At 38.7% G+C, this 22,924-nt stretch overlaps 2 protein-coding genes across 2 annotated transcripts in view; both read right to left on the reverse strand.

The window, feature by feature from the left end:
* Positions 1 to 7,722, reverse strand: part of LOC110205630 (sodium-coupled monocarboxylate transporter 1-like) — a 28,677-nt gene extending 20,955 nt beyond the window's left edge. Inside the window, 5 exon segments of the mRNA XM_020982324.1 lie at positions 884 to 1,038; positions 1,817 to 1,884; positions 2,338 to 2,389; positions 4,330 to 4,395; positions 7,103 to 7,722. Of these exon segments, the coding sequence (XP_020837983.1) occupies positions 884 to 1,038; positions 1,817 to 1,884; positions 2,338 to 2,389; positions 4,330 to 4,395; positions 7,103 to 7,453 (692 nt within the window). The 5' untranslated portion in view covers positions 7,454 to 7,722.
* Positions 7,723 to 14,546: 6,824 nt separating this feature from the next.
* LOC110205633 (sodium-coupled monocarboxylate transporter 1-like) overlaps positions 14,547 to 22,924 on the reverse strand; it is a 36,245-nt gene continuing 27,867 nt past the window's right edge. Inside the window, exons 12-16 of the mRNA XM_078146781.1 lie at positions 22,403 to 22,614; positions 20,976 to 21,079; positions 18,031 to 18,110; positions 15,683 to 15,754; positions 14,547 to 15,050 (exon numbers count right to left, since the gene is read on the reverse strand). Of these exons, the coding sequence (XP_078002907.1) occupies positions 14,976 to 15,050; positions 15,683 to 15,754; positions 18,031 to 18,110; positions 20,976 to 21,079; positions 22,403 to 22,614 (543 nt within the window). The 3' untranslated portion in view covers positions 14,547 to 14,975. The remainder of the gene's footprint in view (positions 15,051 to 15,682; positions 15,755 to 18,030; positions 18,111 to 20,975; positions 21,080 to 22,402; positions 22,615 to 22,924) is intronic.

Below are 22,924 nucleotides of genomic sequence, written 5' to 3' on the forward strand. Positions count from 1 at the left end.
AACATAAGGCTCTGAAAAAAAAGAGAAAGAAACATGAGGTCCTGTTCCTAGGCAGCTAGCTGGCACAAGAGAATGCTGGATCTGGAGTTAGGAAGACCTATGCTGAAATCCAACTTCAGATACTTACTAACTTTGTGACTCTAGGCAAGTCACTTATTCTCTGTCTGCCTCAGTTTCCTCAACTATAAAATGGAGAGGGTTGTAGTGAGGATCAAACAAGATAAGATAGGGTGTGCCAAAAGTTCTAAGGTGGTTTTAAGATTTAATAACTTCAGGAATATAAATGCTACAAACTTAAAAAAAAAAGTGAGGTTAATTATTTAAAATGTTAAAATACTAATATTTCTTACTAAAATTCAATATCACCACCATCTCATGTACCATCTTGTGTTGATTTTTCAATATAACCACCACTTTAGTTGATTTTTAAACTTTGTAAAACTTTCTTTGGCTACTCTTAGGGACTGAAAAGGTTACAGTTGTAACCCTAGCCTTAAGATTATCCCAAACTCGAGGTTTTGGTGTATACACAACATCTTGTGTGCGATCTCACAGGAAAAGTCTAAAGAAGATGAATTAACTAAAGCCTAATGGAGATAAATTAAAGTAACTAACATGACTTGGAATGGAGTTCCTCTACTGATCTCCTGATCTGAGAAAGTGTCATCCAGAAACTGGGGTGCTCACAGTGCATAATGGCAGGTGCCTCTTCATGTTAAAATTGAAATTTTAAATGTATTATTCAAAAATAATAACACTAACTAAATAAGAGTAACAGAAAATTAATTAAATTTTCAAATACTGCTGTTCCCACTGAAACTTTATCCTAATAACACACACATATAAACATACACACACACACAGAGGACAAATGAAAACTTACTCCCAGAAGTTTAATCTTCCTCCGTGATAAGAATCATTTAGAATTTTGTTGATCCCACCTTGAATCTCAGCAGCCTGTATGATCACAGACAAAAGTCCTGCCACCATGATTCCAATTTGGAAAACATCTGTCCAGATGACAGCTTTGAAACCACCCTTTGTTGAGGAAAACATATTTAAAATATTACCAGTGTGACCATTGGCTCATAGGAACTGGAAGGGACCTTAGAAGTTACCTAATTCAATACCTTAATTTTACAAATGAGGAAACAGGCCAGGGAGGTTAAATAACTTGTCCAAGGGGCATAGCCAAAGTGTGAAGTCCAGTCTTTTGGCTCCTTATCCAGTGGGGAAATGGGGACAGGGGTTTCACTTACTGATTTGCTTGGGTCTCAGTCTGTGCTGGTAAAGCCTGCACTAGACTGCATTCCACTCTCACCCAGACACAATAGACCTTTCCTGCTGATCTGCTAAGTTGTCTTGGGCAGAAAAATGGTTTCACCCTATCCTTTTGCGAATTCTGTCACTCCAGAATTTGTTTTGAGATATTTTAAAGGTATTTAAAGGAGAATTTGGGAGAGCTCAGATGAGTCCCTACCTTTCCTCTGCCATCTGCACTCTGCCTCTCAGGGGATCCCCCATTGTAACACACCACCCTATTAGATCAATGCATAGCACTGTCTCAGGACCCTAACTCCTTCCACATTAACCTGAGTATTCTCACCCCACCACCACCACCACAACAAAATATCATCAAATGTGATGAGGCAATGTAAACTTTTTTCCTCTGAACACTCCCTACCATCCATGCATAATTAAAGAAGTATGGGCAACCCGTTTCCTGACAGTAAGAGGTACAGTGCCTGAGTCCTAGAATTTTCAATTATGTAGACTTCATGAGGCATGTCTCAATGGAAATAAATAGTTGGCATACCATTGTGCAGTAGAAAGTGCAGACCACTCCCGTGACAATGATTGCAGCCCATAGGTTGAATCCTGTGACTGAAGAAAAAAAGGGGGGAAATTTAATGCCCATGAAATGTGTACATTTCAACTGACTCTCAAGAACCGCATCCCAAATTTCAGCAAGTTTTTTTGTCAGTAAGATTTCACAAAACAAACATCTGTGGTTGAAACAGGGCTGGATTGGAGAGAGAGGACCTGGTTTCATATCCTCGCTCTGCAACTAGCCTTTGTGTGATCTGACAAAGCTCCTCCCACATCCTTCATTTGAGGAGGAGGCCCAGGGAGCCACCCCATCCTTTCACACCTGGCCACTCCCCTAGAGTTCACCATTATCTCTAGAAACACATCTTCTGGCACAATCACATCAACTTTGAAAATCACACTTCCTCAATACTCCCTGCCCGTGCGTGGGTCTCCTCCCTCCCTCTGATTGGAGAAGCCTATTCAATATTAACCACATGTATCACTGCTAAATGTGCAAACATTTACCTTGATTCAAAGCCAGAGCTGGAGCATAAATAACAACCCCAGTATACAGAATCTAGAAAAACAAAGCCAGAGTATGAAATACGGACGTGAAATTCTTAAATACATAAGAACTTTTTTTAAAAATTATAGCCTTCTTAGTATTCAAATTTATCATCCTCCCTATTCCTATGATTGCATTTATATTTTGGGCATAGAAGAGTCTCTCATGTAAACCCCTATCCCTGTTCTAGGTCATTGGGTTTCATCTCTCTGGAACAAGTGGGTTCACTCTTTGAGACCCACTAACCAATTTGTATGTTTTGTTGATTTGATGTTTAATCAAAACCGAAGATAAATTTATAGACACAGTCATCTCCAAGCCACACTCTCACCTCATCTTTCTCCTGAAAGAACTTAGAATTCCACCCCAGTACCCTGGCCTCTGATTGGCAAGCTTTCATCTTATCTTGCCAGTCATGGTACTTCCCAGCCATTTTCAACCAATGATAACTGGAGCGTAACCTCCACATTCCCCTGCCCTTCCACTTCCAGTCCCATATATAGATTGTCTTCCCTTAGTGGAATATAAATTTCCTGAAGGCAGGGACCATTTTGCTAGCTCATAGCAAGCAGTTTCAGAGGGGCCGACTTTGCCCAAGGTGAAACTTCAGTCAACTGGAGCTGTCCAGCAGTAGAATAGACCAGCACTTAGCATAGTGCCTAGAACATAATAAATACTTTTTTTCATTCACTCATCAATGGCAATTGATCAACAAATTATACCATAATCCCTTCTAATTATAATTATAATAATAATAATGATGATAGCTAGCATTTATAAACTGCTTTAAGGTTTCCAAAGTGCTATATAAATATATTGTATGTTTTCCTCCTGGCTGGCCTCTTCTTTCCCCTTTTGGCTCCCTCAACACTTGAGGGATTTTTCTTATTTTAGACCCCAAAGTCTGTTTGGTGAGGCCCTGCTGCATTCCTCCTCTCTTCTTGGTGATCTTATGTATCACTTTTCTACCTTCTTTCTGTTCTCTTCTGTCATATTTGGAAATGCATTGCAGTAAATATTTAAATTTATGTTTAAGATAGTGGATAGCCAACATACACAGATATAAATTTTATGAGATTGGAACAAAACTCTCCCAATTCTGAGTGTTATATTTTCTTTTGGAGTGCTATTTTAATTATTTATATGTGTGTCTTATCTCCCTTACTAAGTTGTGAGTTTCACAGAAGTAATTTCTATGCCTCATTCTTCTTTGTATTTACTACAGTGCCTCAGGTGATAATTAACATTCTTGACTTCACAGAGACCTACATCCCCACACTTTTGAGTCAGCTTCCCCTGCACATGTTTCTGTGGTTCTGGATTTTTCCTTGTGGAAAACTTTGGAACTGGATATGTGGTGGTGGATGGTTCCCACAGCATGGAGGTCCCCCCTCCATGTTCACCCCCCAAATAGTACACAGGTATTCCAGTCCAGCTACCCACATAATCTTGTAAGGAAAGGGCTTGCAAACTTCAAGTCCCCATGGGTCTGGGAGTTACTAGTAACTCCAGAGGCTCTTCAATGAAAATAGTTTTATCCTTTGAATTAGGTTTTCATTGGAACTTCTTGGTTCTAATTATTCTCTTGGTTTAGAAAACAAGAATATCTTCTGAAGGTTGTTTAAGGATCTCCATGGTCAGTGCTCTGCATTAAGAAGCTCCTATTTCCAGTTCTTCTCCTTCTTTTCATTTTTCATTTAAACATTCAATAAATCCACTTAGCAGCTCCTTAAAACAGATGCCCAGACCAGACACTTGACACTCACTAGCTGTGTGACCCTGGGCAAGTCACTCAACCCCAATTGCCTTGCAAAAAACCAAAATAGAACAAAAAAACAGATGCCCAGATAATATGAACAGTAAACAAACAAACAAAAACCCAAAGTTCTGTGTTTCCCAAAACACATTATATTATTTTAGAAAAATAAAAGGGATGCTGGAGAATTACTAACCGTTTGAAAGATGAAGAGTATTGTTCCACAGAGGCGAATGTGTTTATTGAAACGAAGCTCTAAATACTTAAAAAATAATTTAAAAGATAAAATGGTTAGTATGCATGATCAATAGTTTCACACTATCCCAGTATCACAGATTTACCTTATAAGGAGAAGGGCCACCTCTTCATGTGAGGTAAGAGTGAAGGGGAGGAGATGGTGACAGAAGATAACTAAGTGATGTGAGATAAGGAGGGAGGAGGAAGAGACAGTTTTTCACAAATGACCTCATTTTTTTTTCAGTAAAATGTGATGTAAGGTGCTCAGATGAGAGAGAGTGGAAGAAGGGGGAGCCATGGGAGACTTGAAGAGGGATGGAAAGGTTTGAGATAACTGCTGCAGTGAGTGGTCAGGAATGCAACTACTCAATCTCTAGTGCCAACTGTTGCTCTACACATCCTCCCACCTACCAATAAAAGTTTTCTCATTTGGAAAGAGTAACCATCCCAAGGGAAGGACTAATTTCAGAGAAATCCCAACTTACCCTCCATCTATGTAAAGAACCATACAGTCCCTAAATGTGGTCCTGGCCATTATGACAAGGTAACTGGAAATACATCACCTTATATGTGTGTCCTAGGCTAACAGGATTAAGGCTACAAGGGATGGCTTCTGAGATCCCTTCCAGCCTGATCCCACATGTACCTATTACATTGCCTCAACCCTTCCATTTAGCAGATAAGAACACTAAAAAGCCCAAAGAAAGGAAGTGACTTAGCCATGCCCATATAATAACTAAGCTTCTGAAAAGTTTAATTTGAACTCAAGTTTTCTGACTCCAAATGCAATTCATTTTTCATGACATCATGATGCTTTCTTACTATGCCTTGTCCAACAGGAGGCGGAGGAGGCGTTTTCTACTTTAACTTTCCTAGCTCTTTGTGCCCTGCCCCTAAACACCAGCTGGGATTATGATAACATAGGTTTGGAGCTGGGAGGACCCATAGAGATGGTTTAATCCAACTCATTCCTTTTATAAGGGAGAAAACTGAGGTCTGTAGTTAGGTATCTTGCCCAAGGTCACATAGGTGCTAAATGGCAGAGCCAAAAACTGAACCTGGTTTCACTGGCTTCAAATTCAGGAATCTTTCCAGTGAACCACACTGAGGTACCTGAACTCACACTGTCTATCACTTCTCTCATCTAAAGCAAACACTTCAAGTAACTGAGAGTTGCTGACGCCTGTACTGCAGTGTGGTATGAAACAGAACACACTCTGTTGAGTTCCAATTAAGTCCTCCATTAAGAGGTGAGGAAGGTACAAATGGGCACAGTAGTCTAATGTTTGATCCCAGCTACTGGGGCAAGAACTCACGACATGACAAAAACTGTTGAGAAAACTGGAAAGCAATCTGGCAGAAACTAGGGAGAGCAGCATCTCACACTGTATACCAAGACAAGCTCCAAATGCGTACATGATTTAGACAAAGAGGGTGATATTATATTACATGAGAAAATTTTTAAAAATTTTTTAAAGAGATGAGGAAGGTGTGGGGAGAGCCTTAGAGGAGCTGTTTTCATTTTTTTCTTTATATCCCTAGCACAGCACCTTGCACAAAGGAAATTCTTAATAAATACTCGATTAATTGGTAGATGGTGCTCCCTAAGGCATCAAACTGTGTCTTACCCCATAGTTAAGAAAGTATGAGCTTCCTGAAATGACTTTCAAATGCCCTTTTCCTTTTTTCTCCCCAATCCAACAAATAAGTAATTAAGCATCACTTGTGTGCTAGAGGCCAGTAAACTCTTAAGTGCTTAATTCTTAAGCTTCTGAGGTCCTGTTCAGTTAAAAAAAAATCTATGCTGCAGAGCACCGTTCTAGGCACTAGAACAGCGCTTGCAGCAAAGGAATATAGCAGAGACAAAAATGCAAAAACTTGGCATCTTTTTCTAATGTACTTTCTAGATTTGGGGCATGTGTGTGTGTATGTCCAGACCTGTGATTTCATCAAAGGAGGGAGACAGAAGCGTGGAAACTCCTTTCACTGATGAAGTTCAAAACTCGGTAACTTAACATCTTAGAGAGCTGCTTGGGGGTGTTGAGATATTAAGTTACTTGCTCGGGGTCACACAGCTAATATTTTAGTCAGTCAATAAGCATTTATTAAGGCCTACAACAAGCCAGACTTTGTGCTAAAATCTGCTGATACAAAGATAAAGCAAAAAATAGGCTCCACTTCTCAAGTAGCTCACAGTCTAACAGAAGAGCTCACAGTCAGAGGCAAAGCTTGAACCCTCATCTTCCTGACTCCCTGGCTATCCAGAGAGCCATACTACCCCCTGAAATTACAACCTTTGCTCCAGAGACACTATTCTCCAAATCAGAGTTAGAGTGGACTGTGCAAATAAAATTACTATCCCAATTTAGTGAGAAGGAGCAGTGAGCTGGCCTGGGAGTGAAGGGAGGTGGGCTTTGACCTAAACTTCCTCAGTTTGGTTTCTACAAGACAATGAAGCACTAGTGCCTGTCTGAACAATCAATCTATGCCCTCCCTGTGAAGCTGTCCCTACATCAGTTTCCTGCCTTCCCCTTTTCCCCATCTGTGAAAAGAGGAGTGAGTTTTTAGATTTAGAGCTGAACGGGTGTTAGAGGTCTTATAGTTCAACTCCTCTCAATAAGCACAATGAGAAAGCTCTAGCTTAAAAGAATGATGTTGGGCAGACGATAAGCTTTCTTCTACACTTTCAGTAAGCCCAAAAAGGAAGCGCGATGTGCTGAGATGTGCCTTACCTCGTAGGTGCTGGTAATTTCCAACCTGTAAAAGACTGGGAGGAAAACCTCGGCAGTGATGAGGACCACTAAGACGTTGCTGATGGCATACATGCTTAATATGGACCCGAAGCGATAGACCTCAGAGGGCGAACCCAGGACGGCGATGGCTGAAATGAAGCTGGCGGTGAGGGACAGCGCTACCGGTATTGCCGTCATCTTCCGACCGCCCATCATGAAGTCCTTCGGGGTCTGCTGGCCGCCTCTGGAGAAGGCGTAGTAAACGCCGATGGCTGCGGAGATAAACAGCATCCCGGCAAACACCAAATAGTCCCACACTCCGAAGGTCCCAGTGTCCCTATGGGTGCTCATGGCTGCGCTGCGAAAACTTTCTTTTCCGCAAATACGTAGAGCCCACGTGGTGGTGGCTGCTTTGCTCCGGGGATTGAGGCTGTCAACGCCAGGCAGGGCTGGCGTCCAGGGCTGGCCGGTCTGTCGGTCTCTGTTAGCCCAGATACTTCAGGTGTCCAGGCCGCTGAAGCACGGTGCCTCTGCTCTATGAGGGTAGGGCTGGGCGGGTGATGAGATACGCTGAGGTTCCTTCTGAATCAGGAAGGGAGCTGTCCACCCAGAACGGTGTCTGTCTGATAGGGTAAGAGAGAGAGAGAGGTGTGTGTGAGCACAGAGTTAGAGAGAAACTGGGGTTGAGACGAACAGTTTGCTCTGCGTTATTGGGTGGGCTGTCTAGGCTCCACTGAGTGTAGGCTCTCCACTTGCCAGCTTGCAGTATGTCAACGAACAGAAGTGGGATTTATGGACCCTGGAGGCTTGAATTCTGGGTGTTGGGCTGGTGGCCACTGTAGGAAGACCTACTTCCTTGAACTTTCCCTGGCTAACCAGAAGGAAATGAAAGTTTTAGCCACTCAATTAAGGAAGTAGGAATGCACATTTAAATGAGAGGAAAAGAAGGTAGGTCCAAAACTATGTTCTACTTATGCAACTACCTACATTATGGAAAATAAACCCCAGTCAACCTGCCTTATTAAGGCCCCACCTGCCAGGCCTACCTTAGATCCAAATTACAAAATAGACAACGTGTGTAATTGGGTTAGGGTTAGAGTAGTTCAAATATTGCTTAATTTACAAAGGATTGGTTTACATACTTGTCAGAAACTCATCTAATACCGATTGAAGTCAAATCCTATTAAGACAAATTATGATGAATACGTTCAACAAATAATGACTAAGAGTGCGGGGGGAAGGAAGGAGGTGGAAAATAAAGTAAAAAGTGCAAGGCAGAGAACAAAAGAAAACCTACAAGGCAGCAAAGCTGGGCAACTTTGAAAACAATGTGTACTATTTACTATATAGGTTTTCTTGAAAAGGAATTTAGTGTTTTATATTGAATCTTCTCTCATGTTCTGCTCTGTACATGGCACTTTTTTTTCTCTTCTCATTTTCTATTAAATTTAAAATAAAATTTAAAATTTACAAAAAATGGCTAAGCATCTACTCTGTGCCCAGGCTGGGGATGAATCCACTTCTTCCTCACCTCCATCTCTTGGAATCTTTGATTTCTTCGATACTCTGTTGAATCTCCATCTTTTTCATAAAGTCTTATCTGATTTCCCTTCCCCACCCCCAGCTTCCAGTTCACTCCCTCCCAAAACTAGCTTGTTTTCATTTTGTAAATATTATGTCTACATTTCTATATGTATGTTTCCCCTATTCAAATATAAACTCCTTCAGGGTAGGGACTAATTCACTTTTCTCTTTGTATTTTCCATACTCATGTACATTTTTCGGGTGTCTAGGGAATGGTAAATTCTTTTTTTTTTTAGGCTATTGGGGTTAAGTGACTTGCCCAGGGTCATACAGCTAGTAGTATCAAATGGTTGGTCTGAGGCCGGACTGGAACTCAGGTACTCCTAACTTCAGGGCCGGTGCTCTATCCACTGTGCCACCTAGCTGCCCCGGGAATGGTAAATTCTTAACAGAAGCTTTTAGCTTGGTCTGATTTCTACTGTGTGACTACAAATGACATGCATTTTTCCCTGCCCACAGGGCATCAACTGGAATCCCAATGGAAAGAGACTGATGGTTGCATTTGCTGGCATTGATTTTTAAAACTAATGTCAAGTGGATCAATGAAGACCCTAAGGACAAATATGCCCTGTCTGACAAATAGTAAGTGTTCAGTAAATGTTTGTTGATGGACTGATTGACATAGGTGAATAATATACAGAAATATGGGGAGATCTGCAAAAAAAAAATTGTAACTAGGAATACTCTAGTAGTGAGGTGGTGCATTGGATAGAGCACTGGAATCAGGAAGACTTGAGTTCAAATTTGGTCTCAGAAATTTTCTGGATGTGTAACCCCAGACAAGTCACTTAAAGTCTGCAGTTTCCACAACTGTAAAATGGAGATAATAATAGTATCTACCTCCCAAGGTTGTTGTAAAGATCAAATGAGATAATATTTTTAAAACTCTTAGAATCTGGCACATATTATTAAGTAGGCACTTAATAAATGCTTGTTCATTCCTATACCTCCCATCATGACGTAAAATGCGCATTAATATTTGAATTGCATAAGGACTGGATGACCATTTGTCAGCAATACCATAGAAGACATAAGATCATAGATTTCAAGCCATTAGAGATCATCTACTCCTACTCTCTCACTTCACAGAAGGGGAAATAGAGGCTCAGAAAGGTTAAGACAATTGCCCGAGAGCCCACAGGGTCAGAGCAGGGATTTGAGACAATGCTTTCTGATTCTAAGTCCATCCTCCTTCCCTCTATACTATGCCCCCTTCCCTAGTATTCTGGGGAGTCAGTAAATAAACATTTAATAAGCACCTACTATGTGCTAGGCACTGTGATAAGTGCTACATCAGATAGCTAGAACAAATGACCTCTGAGAAAAATCACCTTTCTTTTCAAAGTTGAGGGGGATGGAAGTTGTGGTGGGGAAAATACAGAAATAAATGGTGTTTCAGGGTGGCTGAAACTGAATTCTTTAGGATCTTCTGTCTTTACTTCTGCTGGTTAAGTTTCGTCTCTTCACTAACATTGACATCAGAAACCAAGATGTGGATTTCTGCCCTGGAAATTAACTATGTTGTGATGGAAATGATTTCATTAGAGTTTGAAGATGTCAGACACAGCTGTGTAGTATGAGTTAAGGATAGAATGGGAAGGGCTTGAGGTGGAAAGTGGGATGATATGCTTGTGAGTATTCAGTAGTGTATACCCAAGAGCCCTCATGTCTGAAACTGTCGGTGAGCCTTCCACCTCCTCCAATGTCTTTTCTCTGGACAAGGTAGATTTCCTCTGGTGCCTACTTAACAGTGGCAGATTTTGGGTTATTTTGATACATTGATGGATCTATAATCTCATAACGTGGGTACTCCCTCCAGTGTTGCAGATCCAAACATGCCTGCCCATCCAGAGGGACATTTGTTCATATCCTCAAATCCTTCGTGAAAAAACTATCCAACCTGCCTAGAGAACCTATGTTTACATCATTTGGGGAATACCAGAAGACCTCAAGAGTTCTCCACAGTTAATTCTCCCCCTCCTTTTATTTTTTCTCACTTCCACTTTTTCATTTATGATTTTTTTCCCCTCACTTTTTCCACAGATGTCTTCCTTTAACCAATTCCCTGACATCTTTCCTTGGTAATACATCAATGCCTGCTCACTCCCACCACGTGCCTTCCCATTATCCTTTAGGGAATTCACAACCTCATTTCTTTGGAGATTGTGGTAAGCCTCGACTCACCCAACATTTTGGTAACTCTATAAAAAGACACGATTTTCATCATTAAGGGCACAATTCTTCTTTAGTAAAAATGACATTTATTTCTGTGTGGTTGAAGACTGGAAAATCACTGGTTTTCTAGGGAAAGGAAAAAATGTCTCCTTGAGGGAAAAAAAAAAAAATATATATATATATATATATATATATATATATATATATATATATATATATATATATTAAACTAGTCACACATAGCATTTAATTCTAAAGAGAGCAGAGTGAGAGGGGGATGCAATGTTCTAAAGCTTTTTTCATTATTTCTATTGCGTTGTGTTTATTTACACTCTGGTTTCCTTGTTTGAGGATTGACAGGTGAGTAAGTATTTCCCAGAAATTTGAAGTCAGTCACATGAAGCATAATGTCTGAGCTTTGATTTCATTCTAGTTTGAATGCTCTGTGGGTCTTTCTTCTCTTGACTTTCTTTCTTTCTTTTCAGTTTTCATTTATTTGTTTGTTTGTTTTCCAACATTCACTTTTATAAGATTTTAGTTCCAAATGTTTTTCTCCCTCCCTTCCCCCCCACCCAAGACTGCAAGCAATTTGATATAGGGCATACATGTACAATCATATTAAACATTTGCATATAATTGACTTTCTTCTTATATGAAATAGTGGCTGTCCTCTGTGATAATGAGAGACTCAATCATTTCTGTTAGGAAGATTAGGTTGAGTACTTTCTTACACCAGGGATAATCTGATGAAAATCCACATTTCATCTTCCATCTTTGTACCTCTGCATTGGCTGTGCCCCGTGACTAGAATCTATTTCCTCCTCACCTAAGATTGAGTTTCCTTCAAAACTCAGCTCAGTTGCTCCCTCCTACATGAGGTTTTTTCTGACCCCTCCAGCTACTAGTGCCTTTCCCTACAAATTACCTTGTATTAACTTTGTATATATTTTGCATACAAGAGGCAAATGGATAAAGCTAGCCTCAAAGTCACAGGGACTTAAGGTTGAGTACCATCTTTGATGCAAGCAGGCATTGCAATGCCAGTACAAATTGCTTAATCTCTTGGTGCTCTAGGTAATTATTAACACTAGAGAAGGTGCCAACACACAACAGTAGAATCTTCTTATCCACAAATTCACCTGAATATACTATTGAAATCAGAAAGGCAATTCCTCTCCTTCTGCCCGTATTTTGGAAATACTTATAATGTACAAGGATTTTTCTTCAAGACCATAAACACTCTGAAAGGGAATATTTTATTTTTGTCTTTGTATATATTTTTTCTTTGTACCTGGTATTTAATAATCACTTAACCAAGTGTTTATTGTTGGGTTACATGCCCTACTACTATGCAGGAGACTCTTGTTAAAGAGCACGTCACACGGGGCAGCTAGGTGGCGCAGTGGATAGAGCACTGGCCCTGAAGTCAGGAGGACCTGAGTTCAAATCTGGCCTCAGACCAAACACTTGACACTTACTAGCTGTGTGACCCTGGGCAAGTCACTTAACCCCAATTGCCTAAAAGCAAAAAAAAAAAAAAGAGCACATCACAATACTTTGCTACCACATTGAACAAAAACCACCCTTAAGCCTGCTCACGTCACAGAAGAAATGTAGGCACGTTTTACTTGAATCAGTTCGGAAATATGAAAACCCAGATTCATAAAGTCAATTTGAGAGTGATTATTTGCTCTTTGGTATAATTCTTTTTACCTTGTCAAAGAATCTGTTTAAGCTGCAAGTTCCCCCAAAGACACAAAAAATATTGAGATAACAAAAACTTTTTTTAAGACAACCTTGTAGAGTGAAGCTAAGTACTGATAATAACTGGCAACTAAGTAATAGATGTTTCTGCTTTTCCTTTTAAATTTTATTATTTTATTTTGAACCTAAACAACAAAATAAAAGCATTACACACAAAAAGAGGATTCTGTATGAAACTGTGAATTTACACTTCACATTGCTTTCTTTTTCCAATACATATAACAATTTCTATGTTACTTTCAAAGCTGTCCTTCTTGTTTGTGATTCCTCCTGTAGAATTTTTTAAAGTATTAAAATGTCCCTTTTTTTTGGCATTACTATTGCTAACTACCATACCTTCTGACTCCTCCCCCCAACTCCCATAACCCTCAAAACATAAACATAGTATAGCAAAATGAATCCACAGTGGCCACGTCCACAAATACATAACTCTGCACTTCATGTCTATCACGTCTCTGTCAAGAGTTGATAACATGCCTTATCACACATCCTATAGGGTTAGAGTTGGTCATTGTTTAGATCAGAGTTCTCAAGTTCTTCAAAGGTGTTTTTCTTTACCATGTTATTATCCTTCATGGCTAATGTGGAAATTTGTTTTGCACAAGTGTGTATATCCTCGTAGTGAGTTTTGTTTTTCTTGCTTCTTTTTTTTCCTTAATAGTATTTTTTCCCCCAACTACATGTGAAGATAAGTTTTTAACATTCATTTTCGTAAAATTTTGAGTTATAAATTTTTCTCCCTCCCTCCCCAAGACAGTAAGCAATCTGATATAGGCTGTACATATGCAATCATTTTAAACATATCTCCACATTAGTTATGTTGTGAAAGAAGAATCAGAACAAAAGAGAAAACCGTGAGAAAGAAAAAACAAAAAAAAGTGAAAATAATGTGTTTTGATCTGCATTCAGATTCCATAGTTCTCTCTCTGGATGTTTTCTTACTTCTTCAATGGATAAAAGAGGGACAGAGGAAAGGAGATAATTTGGAACTGAAAATAATATCAAATTGAAAAAAATCAATGTTCTTATATTTATGTAAATTGTTCTCTTGGTTTGGTTCACTTCATTCTAGTTCGTATGACCCAGAATGCTCTTGAATTATCTTTTTCATCATATCTTATGGAGCAATAATATAAACTTACATTTGTATGCCACAATCCGCTTGGCCATTCCACAGCTATATTAGAATTATACAGTAAGGAATCCCCTTGGATTCTAATTCTTTTCTCTTCCCCATTTTGAATTTTCCCATAAGGCTCAGTAAGTTTATTTTAGACTATTTGTATTTACTTACTTAACTTTTTTTTTTGGCTAGGCAATGGGGTTAAGTGACTTGCCCAGGGTCACAAAGCTAGTAAGTGTTATGTATCTGAGGTCGAATTTGAACTCAGGTCCTCCTGAATTCAGGGCTGGTGCGCTATCTACTGTGCCACCTAGCTGCCCCTATTTACTTAACATTTATGCTATATCTATCTATCTTTCTGTCTGTCTGTCTATCTATCTATCTAAGTACATTGAGTATCTTTCTTTGTATCTTTGGAGATAACATAGACATTAATCAAAACCCAAAGTCATTTTTCTCCATGAGGGTAGAGGTATAATTAGCCAAACACTATAAGAAAGGGAAGTCTAACCTCTCTTATTAGAGGCTAGGCTCCCTCAGGACTTTAATTCAGTCCAAAAGCATGAGTATCTCTAGGGCAGATGGGTCTCTTTGGACAGGATTCAGCACCTCAGCCCACCTGGTCCCAGCAGCAATTTATTTGTCAAATGGAAATGGATGGTTAATTTCTATTTCCAAAATGGTACCAATTATTATAATATATATTATGATATAAATAATATAAAATAGGTAATATATATAAATAATATAGATGCAAATAAATAGACATAAAAATATAAAATTTTGTAATCCCACAAATTAAAAAAGCACCGGAAAGACAGTTTTATTTTTTCTTCAATAATAAAAATAACAGCTCATATTTCTATGGCACTTCAAGGTTTACAAAGAAAGCACTTTTCTCACAACAGTCCTGTGAAGTAGGTATTATAATATCTTCATTTTACAGATGAAGAAACTGAGGGTCAGAACATTTGAGTAATTTTTACACAGCTAGGAACTGTCAAAAACTCAAACCCAGTTTCCCCTTCATCCTATACTACTTTTTAAAAGCATCAATTCCATAATTACATAAATAACAGACATTGCACAATCCATATGTGAGTATATTCTTCATTTCAAAAGAATATAAGATCCTTCAAAGCAAGCACTGTTTTCTTTTTCTCTTTAAAAAGCACTGTACACAGTGCCTGGAACATAGATGCTTGTCTACCTGGTGTAAGAGCCTTCTCAAAAGTGTAGCCCATGGTTTTCTCCACCATCCTCTACAAAGTTCATTTTGATGTAGTTGAAGGCTGGAGCTTCCTTGAGAGCAGGGCTGATTCACATTTGTCTTTGCATACTAGTACCTTGAATATCCTCACAAATTGACTTGTCTGTGAGGAATCTGTCTGGCAGCTAGCTCTCAATTAATGTGAATAATGACTCCTATGCAGCATTACAGTTATCCCTTCCATATCGCAGGGGTTAAGAGGCATGGCGCCCTTGAAATCTGGAAAATCCACATAATCCCTTCATACCAAAGAAGTCTGAATTATTATGGTATTAAAAGAGAAAACATACTGATATTCTACAATACAACACATATATTTTATGCATTTCTGAGTTTCTAAGCTTTTCTGTGACATCTGCTGACCTTTGTGTGTCATCTGTAGCTTCCACAAAACTCTCCAAAAATTCCCATTTAATTTCTTATGTCAACCAGTGATACATCAAAACCATGATGGAGAAAGCCATGATGTGGAAGGGATAACTGTGTTCGATTTGGCACTATTCAAAGTTATAATTATATGTAAAATATGCTTATTGGTTCCAGCCCATTGGAAATCTGCAATAAAGATTCAAATAATGTGACCACTTCACAGATTCATTATTCACACTAATAGGGACCTAACTATAGTTGACCCTTAAACACTTTGTGTTGGTTGATTGATTGCTTGATTGAAGTCAGTCATTTTAGTTCCATCATTTTCTATCACATAAAGAGTCTGGTTTAAAACTAGTTTCTCCTAAAAGAAAAGTTACAGTGATTACTTCCAAGAAAGATGGCCCCACCGGCTTCGGTTCTCCCTTCCCTACTGCAGAGCATAACCCCGCTCTGACTGAGTAGGTGGTCTTCATGAATTGTGGTAGCCTGCAAAAATCTTCTCTTGATGATTAAGTTTCTGATATGAGCTTCTCCAAATTTACCTAGGCTAGTCCTCCAATGAAATAAAAAAAAAAGGAATCTGTCACTAGACCCATACTTGAAGCTTATTCCAGCTTAGTGGACCCACCAGAGATTGGCCTCCATTAGTACAGCCTTTGAGGACCCAGAGTTAACTCCCTACCATGATGAGGCATTAAAAATGAAGTTTAATGAAGGAATGGAGTGAGGAGAAGATGGGAGAAGATATATTTATACACAACAAAACACTTTTGATTCTCCTTTAGAAAAAAACAAACTTCCTTACATTGCCTTCCTTTTATAAAGAAGACAGAGCAGATGCATATCATAAACCTCACTGCATCAGAAGTGATGCTATCAATGGATATTCATAGATCATTGACTTAGTGCTGGAAAGGATCTCAGAAGCCTTCAACTCCCAACTCTTTATTTTACAGATGAGGAAAATGAGGCCCAGCAAAATTAAGTGACTTGCCCAGGGTCACACAAACAATCCTGCCACAGAGGTAGTATCAAAGGTGGAATATGAACCCATATCAAAGGATTTGGAGTCAAAGGACTCCAGGGGCCATTATTTTTGCCATTGTAACACACTGCTTCCATCCATATGGTAGCCTTTCACCCTAAACCAGGACAGTTTTTTATCTTACAGTATAAAATAAAGTTAATTTTTAATAAATTTTTAAATTTTAACTTAATTTAAAATTTTTTAATTTCTAATAAAATTTCAAGAATCTGGACAGTTGCAAAGATCTTATTTTAATGAACTGTCCAAAGATAAAAAGAAGAGTATCCCATCTGTACCTGGCTCCTCAAGTGAGATATAGGCTGTGGACAGATTCCTGCTCAGCATTAAAGAATTCCTTCCAGAACTGAGTTCCTGGAAGCAATCATCCTAGAAAGATGCCAAAGGACCATGGATGCTAAAGTGGTCCAAGAGGTACTTAATTACTCTTTTCCTTTAAGATTACCTCCCTTAAAGTATGTAGTGCTATACATACATATGTATATAATAATAATAATAGCTAATATTGATATAATGCCTACTATGTGCCAGGCACTAAGCTGAGTGCTTTATAATTATTATCTCATCTGATCCTTACAACAATCTTGGGAGGGAGGTGCCGTTATTAGTTCATTTTACATGTGAGGAAACTGAGGCACACAGTTAAGGGACTTGCTAAGGGTCACACAGTCAGTAAGTGTTTGAGGTTGAATTTGAACTCAAGTCTTCCTGCTTCCAAGCCCAACAGTGCAGTATATATCCACATAAACATATACTTATATTATATTTAATGTATAATATACATACATAGTTGTTTGAATGTTGGCTTCTATACTAGCATGTGAGCTCCTTGAGAGCAGGGACCATCTTTTCTCTTTCTTTGTATGCTCGGAGTTAATCGCAGTACCTGGCACATTTTTGTTGTTCATTTGTTTTTTAGTTGTGTCTGACTCTTCAGGACCCTATTTGAGATCTTCTTGGCAAAGACACTAGAGTGGCTTGCCATTTCCTTCTCCAGCTCATTTTATAGATGAGGAAACTGAGGCAAACAGGGGTAAGTGACTTGCCCGGGGTCATATGGCTAGCAAATATCTGAGGTCACATTTGAACTCGGGTCTTCCTGACTCCAGGGCCAACACTCTCTCATCTAGCTGCCCTGCCTGGCACATAGTAAGCACTTAATAAATGCTTGTTGATTGTACTGACTTACATCTGTGAGAATAAATGTCCACATCACCACAGACTCTCATATGTTTGACAGCCTTGTGAGGAGCGAGAGAAGGTTCTATAACCTACATTCTCCACCAAAGTGAGACTGGTGAACATATCATTAGAGCAGGGATTTTTATCCTCGGGTGCATGAACATATTTTTGGATTTCTGGATATTTTGGTAACAATAAATTTCTTTTGTAATCCTATGTCTTTTATCATACTTGATTCTGAGAAGGGGTCCACACATTTCACCAAACTGACTGACAAAGGGGTCCAGGACATAAGCAAGATGAAGAATACCTCCATTACACAATCATTAATTGACTCTTTTTCTTCCCACCACATCTCCAGGGAAAAGTACAATCTACTCCCATTCTAAGAAAGATGAAAAGCAACATACCTTCTTGAAAAAATCAAAGTTAGATAAAAAGTCTTCTTTGGTTAGCAGGAATCTGTCATCAATGCTCTGTTTCCTTCCTCCTGAAAAACAGACGTTGTTTGTAATTTTGGAAAAATAATTGTGCTAGCCATTACTCCGTGAAACAATTCTTTAGAATTCCTAATCCAAAGGTAAATTCTTAAGTTTTATTTACCTGTGTCAAACACACAGCCAGTGGGCTGAATGAAGCCCACAACATTCCTGAGTGCAGCCCAAACCAGATTAAAATAAAAAATAAACATAAATACAATAAAACAGAGATCATATTACATGTATGATTTACTGGCTCTCATTTCTATTTGGATTTGATGCCAAGGATCTAATCCAACCCAGGTCTGAAGCAATATTGCCAGCAAATCCTTTTTCCCTTCTTGCATTTTCCTAACATTTTGGACCTCTCTCCTATAGTTATCAACTTTTAAATTACATTACAGTCATTTGCATCTGTGATTCTTGAAGGTAGGGGCTGTGTGATTTCACCTTTGCCTTCCCAGCAAGTCAAATATTTAATTAACACCTACTATGTGCTAAGCACTGTGCTAAATTCTGGAGATGCGAGGAAAGGCAAACCAGAAAACAAACAGAAAAAAACCCTGTCCATGCTTTGAATAAATTCACATTCTAAAGAGGAGGTTAGCATCCGGTCATCTAGGTACGAATGAGATGCAGCCAGAATGATTAGACATAACCTTAAAGGGAAGGCATAAAAGGCTTCTTGCAGAAAGTGGGATGATTTTTATTATGATGGCAACATTTGTCATAAGTGGCACAGTGGATAAAGTGCTGGATTTGGAGCCAGGAAGACCTGACCTTGAATCCCACCTCAGACACATATTAGCAGTGTACCTCTGGGCAAATCACTTCACCTTTCCTTGCCTCAGTTTCCCCCTTTGTAAAATGAAGGGATTAGACTTGATGTCATCTAAGGTCCCTCCTAGATCTAAATCTATTATCTTACACTCTTAACTGAAGCGATCATCCACCTGCTGTTTGAATACCTCCTGTGACAGGGAGCTCCTTACCTCATGAGGTAAATAAACAGCTCTAACTGTTAGAAAGTTCTTAGTTATATGACAGGAAGGTTAAAATTAATCTCCCTGTACTTCCTACCAATTGGGCCCAGTTCTGCCCAATTGCTGATACCTTTTCTACCTGGTAGTCCTTTAAATATTGGAATACAGCCTTCATTGGCTTCCAAAGTCTTCTCCAGTCTAAACATTCTGAGGTTTATGAAGATAAAACAATCCTAAAAATACTCCATAGAACAGACTAATAATTTTTATTCCTTTTTTCCCTCTTCATCTATGCAGGTATTAGAATTCATTCATCTTCCTCTATACTAGAACCAAGGTTAGAAGCAAATATTGGTTAAAGCTTTTGAAGGTTAGGTTCAAAAAGCTTGAATTTTATATAACGTAATATTACATTGGGCAAGAGGGAGCCACACTGAGGTCTTAAGTAACCTACTTGGTGAAAACATGAGCTATGATTTCTCTATTACAAAATTACAAGGTGACAGTCTGGAAAAAGTAAAATCAACAATCTTTCTATATGCCAACAAAGTAAACATGAAGACAAAAATAAGATTATCCCTGCCCTTTTGAGCTTACATTGTACTGGTAAAAGAAGTGGAAGTTGACCTGAGCATTGAAGGGAACTATAAATGCTTAGTGAACTTATCAACGCTCATGGGTTCAGTTCTCACCACCATACAAATGATTTCCAAATGACCTCTCTCCTGAGCTCTAGTACCACATCACCAACTGCCTTTTGGAAATCTCCAAGTGGACGTCCTGTGGGCATTTCAAACTCAACATGTCTCGAACAGAACCCTTTACCTTTCCCCTCTGGGGCAGTAGAATGCAAGCTCCTTAAGGACGGGGCCTTTGTTTTTCTCCAAAACCTGGTACTGGTCCCAAATGAGTACTTAATAAATGCTTGCTTAATTGAAATTACTTAATTAGGATTTTCCTAATGCTGTCATTCCCTTAAAATTATGTTATGAGATATATATGTATGTATACACACATAAATATGTATACATATACGTGTGTGTATAGATATAGATACACATATATATTTATTTATTCTGTGTTTACTTAACTGTGTAAATGTTGCTTCCCTCAAGCAGGATGTAAGCTTCTTGAGGGCAAGGACTCTTCACTTTTGCCTATGCTGCTGAACCGACTTTCTCAGGTACTCCATTTAGAAACTGGAAGGAGCACTTAATGTTCCATTAACAGAACTGTTGTAAAGAATAACAGGTACAAGTGACTATATATTATTATGTAAATGGCATCTCAAAAGAACAGCAATGCAGAAATAGGGAGATTACTTTGTGTTTATTTTTGCACATATTTTGAATTTATCTAAGTATACATTGTTTAATACGTCATCTTAAAATGTAATCTTCTGAAGGGTAGAGACCGTTTTCATTTTTGCCTCTGTATTCCCAGCACTTAGCATAGTGCCCCGAACATTTGTTGTTTAGTCAATTAGCTATGCCTGACCCCTGGTGACCCCTCCTGGGGTTTTCTTGGCAGAGATACTGGAGTGGATTGCCATTTCCTTCTCCAGCTCATTTTACAGATGAGGAAACTGAGGCAAACAAAGTGAAGTGATTTGCCCAGGGTCATGCAGCTAGTAAATATCTAAGGCCGGATTTGAACTTGGGTCTTCCTGACTCCAGGGTCAGCACCCTGTGCACTGTATTACCTAGTTGCCCCAAACACAGTGGGTGTTTAATAAATGCTTATTGTTGAAATTAATTTCTCAGGTTCCTTATTTATAAAGAAAAAATTCATGCATTATATTACCAGAACCACAATAAAGAGTATTTGATACAAGTGACCATAAATTGCCATGTAAAAGTTATCTCAAAAGAATAGTGATGTAGAAACAGGTACCTGTCAGGAGGCTAACAATTATTCCCACAAGTAGAGTGACCAACATTCCAACGGTGCTGAAGTACAGGAATGATAAGGAATACCAATTATCCATTAGGGGAGTTCTAGAAAGAAGTGGGGGGAAAGCTTCATTAGAAGACTAATCTACAGATCTCAATAAAAAAACAATAGACAGCCATCATGTTCCTTAAAACATTAAAAGCACAAAAGAGAGACTCCACTGTGTTGACTCCTCTGTGCTCATCAATTAAGGACTGGCAGAACAAATTATAGCTAGTGAATATAATGTAATACCATTGTGCTATAAGAAATAATGAAAAATATGGCATCAGAGAAACCTGAGAAGACTAGTATTAACAGATTCATAATGAAATGAGCAGAATGAGAAGAGCAGCATATACAACAGCCTTAAAAGGAAAAACAAATTCACAAGATTTAAGAGCTCTGATCAAAATGCGACAAACTGCGATTCCAGAGGACTCAGGATGGACCATGTTGTCTACCTCCTGACAGAGAAGTAATGGACTCAATATCCAGAACAAGACATACATATTTGGATGTGGCCAATGAGAGAACTTATTTTGCTTGGCTATATCATATATACACATGTGCGTGTGTTTAATAAATACCTACTGTAGTACCAAGCACTATGCTAAGTTCTGGAGATGCAAACAAAGACAAACCAAAAAACAGTCCATGCTTTGAAGGAGTTCACAGTCTAATGAGGGAGTCAGCATGCAATCCTCTGTGCATGAACAAGATTCAGCTAGGATAAATTGGAGATAATCTTAAAAGGAAGGCAACAACATTTAGAGAGATCAGGAAAGGCTTCTTTTAGAAGACAGAATTATTTTTAATTATAATGACATCATTTGTCATAGGTGGCCCGGTGGATAGAGCATTGGACTTGGAGTCAGGCAGACCTGACTCTCTGTCTCTCCATCTGTCTGTCTCTCTTTCTCTCTCTATTATATAGCTGTGTATGTATATGTATATATTTAATGATTGCAAGAGTTTTTTAATATTATTTTTCTTTTTCCAGTAAGCAAGGCAGAAAGGAGAGAAAATCTATTTAAAATTCAAAATTTTAAAACCTAAGCTAAAAAGAGTTGATTCCTCAGTTGTGAGTTGGACTTATGGAAAGACATGGATGAGGGGCAAACAGGATGTGTATTGATGGATTAAGATTTGCATTTTTATAGAGTGTTCACCACAGATTCTCTTATCTCCTCCTCCCATTAAAAAGCAAAAGCAAAACCCTTAAAAAAAATACTTATAGTCAAGGAAAACAGTAACATCATTCCAAAGTATGCATCAATGATCTCCAAGGCAAAGTGATGATAGCCTGAAGGAGTCTTCTGGGTTCTACCTGTCTCTCACTTAGTTGCTTTTTTTTTTAAGTGACATTGTAAAATTTATTTCAATACCTTTCAGCACTATGAACTTGAAAAGCATTTGGAGAAAATGGTGTTCCTGTAGTTGCGTTCCAGTTCCTCTGGTGGTGGAAGCTGGTTACATTACAACCATCTGTAATGAGGCTCAATGGTAAATTTCTCTCTGGAAGGGGAGGATAAAGCTGAGCTCCAATTCCAACCCAAAGGGAAATGGCAAATCCTGTAGTGAGCCCTACCAATGCCCCCTGCAAAACAGAAGTGCTTTTGAGAGGAAAACAATAGTTTTCTTTGTTTTTTTTTCTTTAAATTTATGGAATAAAACAAGCATTCCCATAATATAGTACAATAAAAAAGATGATTGTGCATGAATCGGCAAATCTACTATGCACAACTTGTCATTCCTTTCAAATATACAACAAAATGATCACATAAATTTCTTTTTTCCCCCTTTTTTTCTCTTCCCTATCCCCGACCCCTTTTGGAAGGGAAAAAAGGAACAGAAGGGATATTGAGGCTACTTTCTTCCCAAATGAGCTATCCAAAAGTGGAATGATC

Source organism: Phascolarctos cinereus, unplaced genomic scaffold (genome assembly GCF_003287225.1).
Source record: "Phascolarctos cinereus isolate Bilbo 61053 unplaced genomic scaffold, phaCin_HiC Scaffold_1;HRSCAF=81, whole genome shotgun sequence".
NCBI classification, from domain to species: Eukaryota; Metazoa; Chordata; class Mammalia; order Diprotodontia; family Phascolarctidae; genus Phascolarctos; species Phascolarctos cinereus.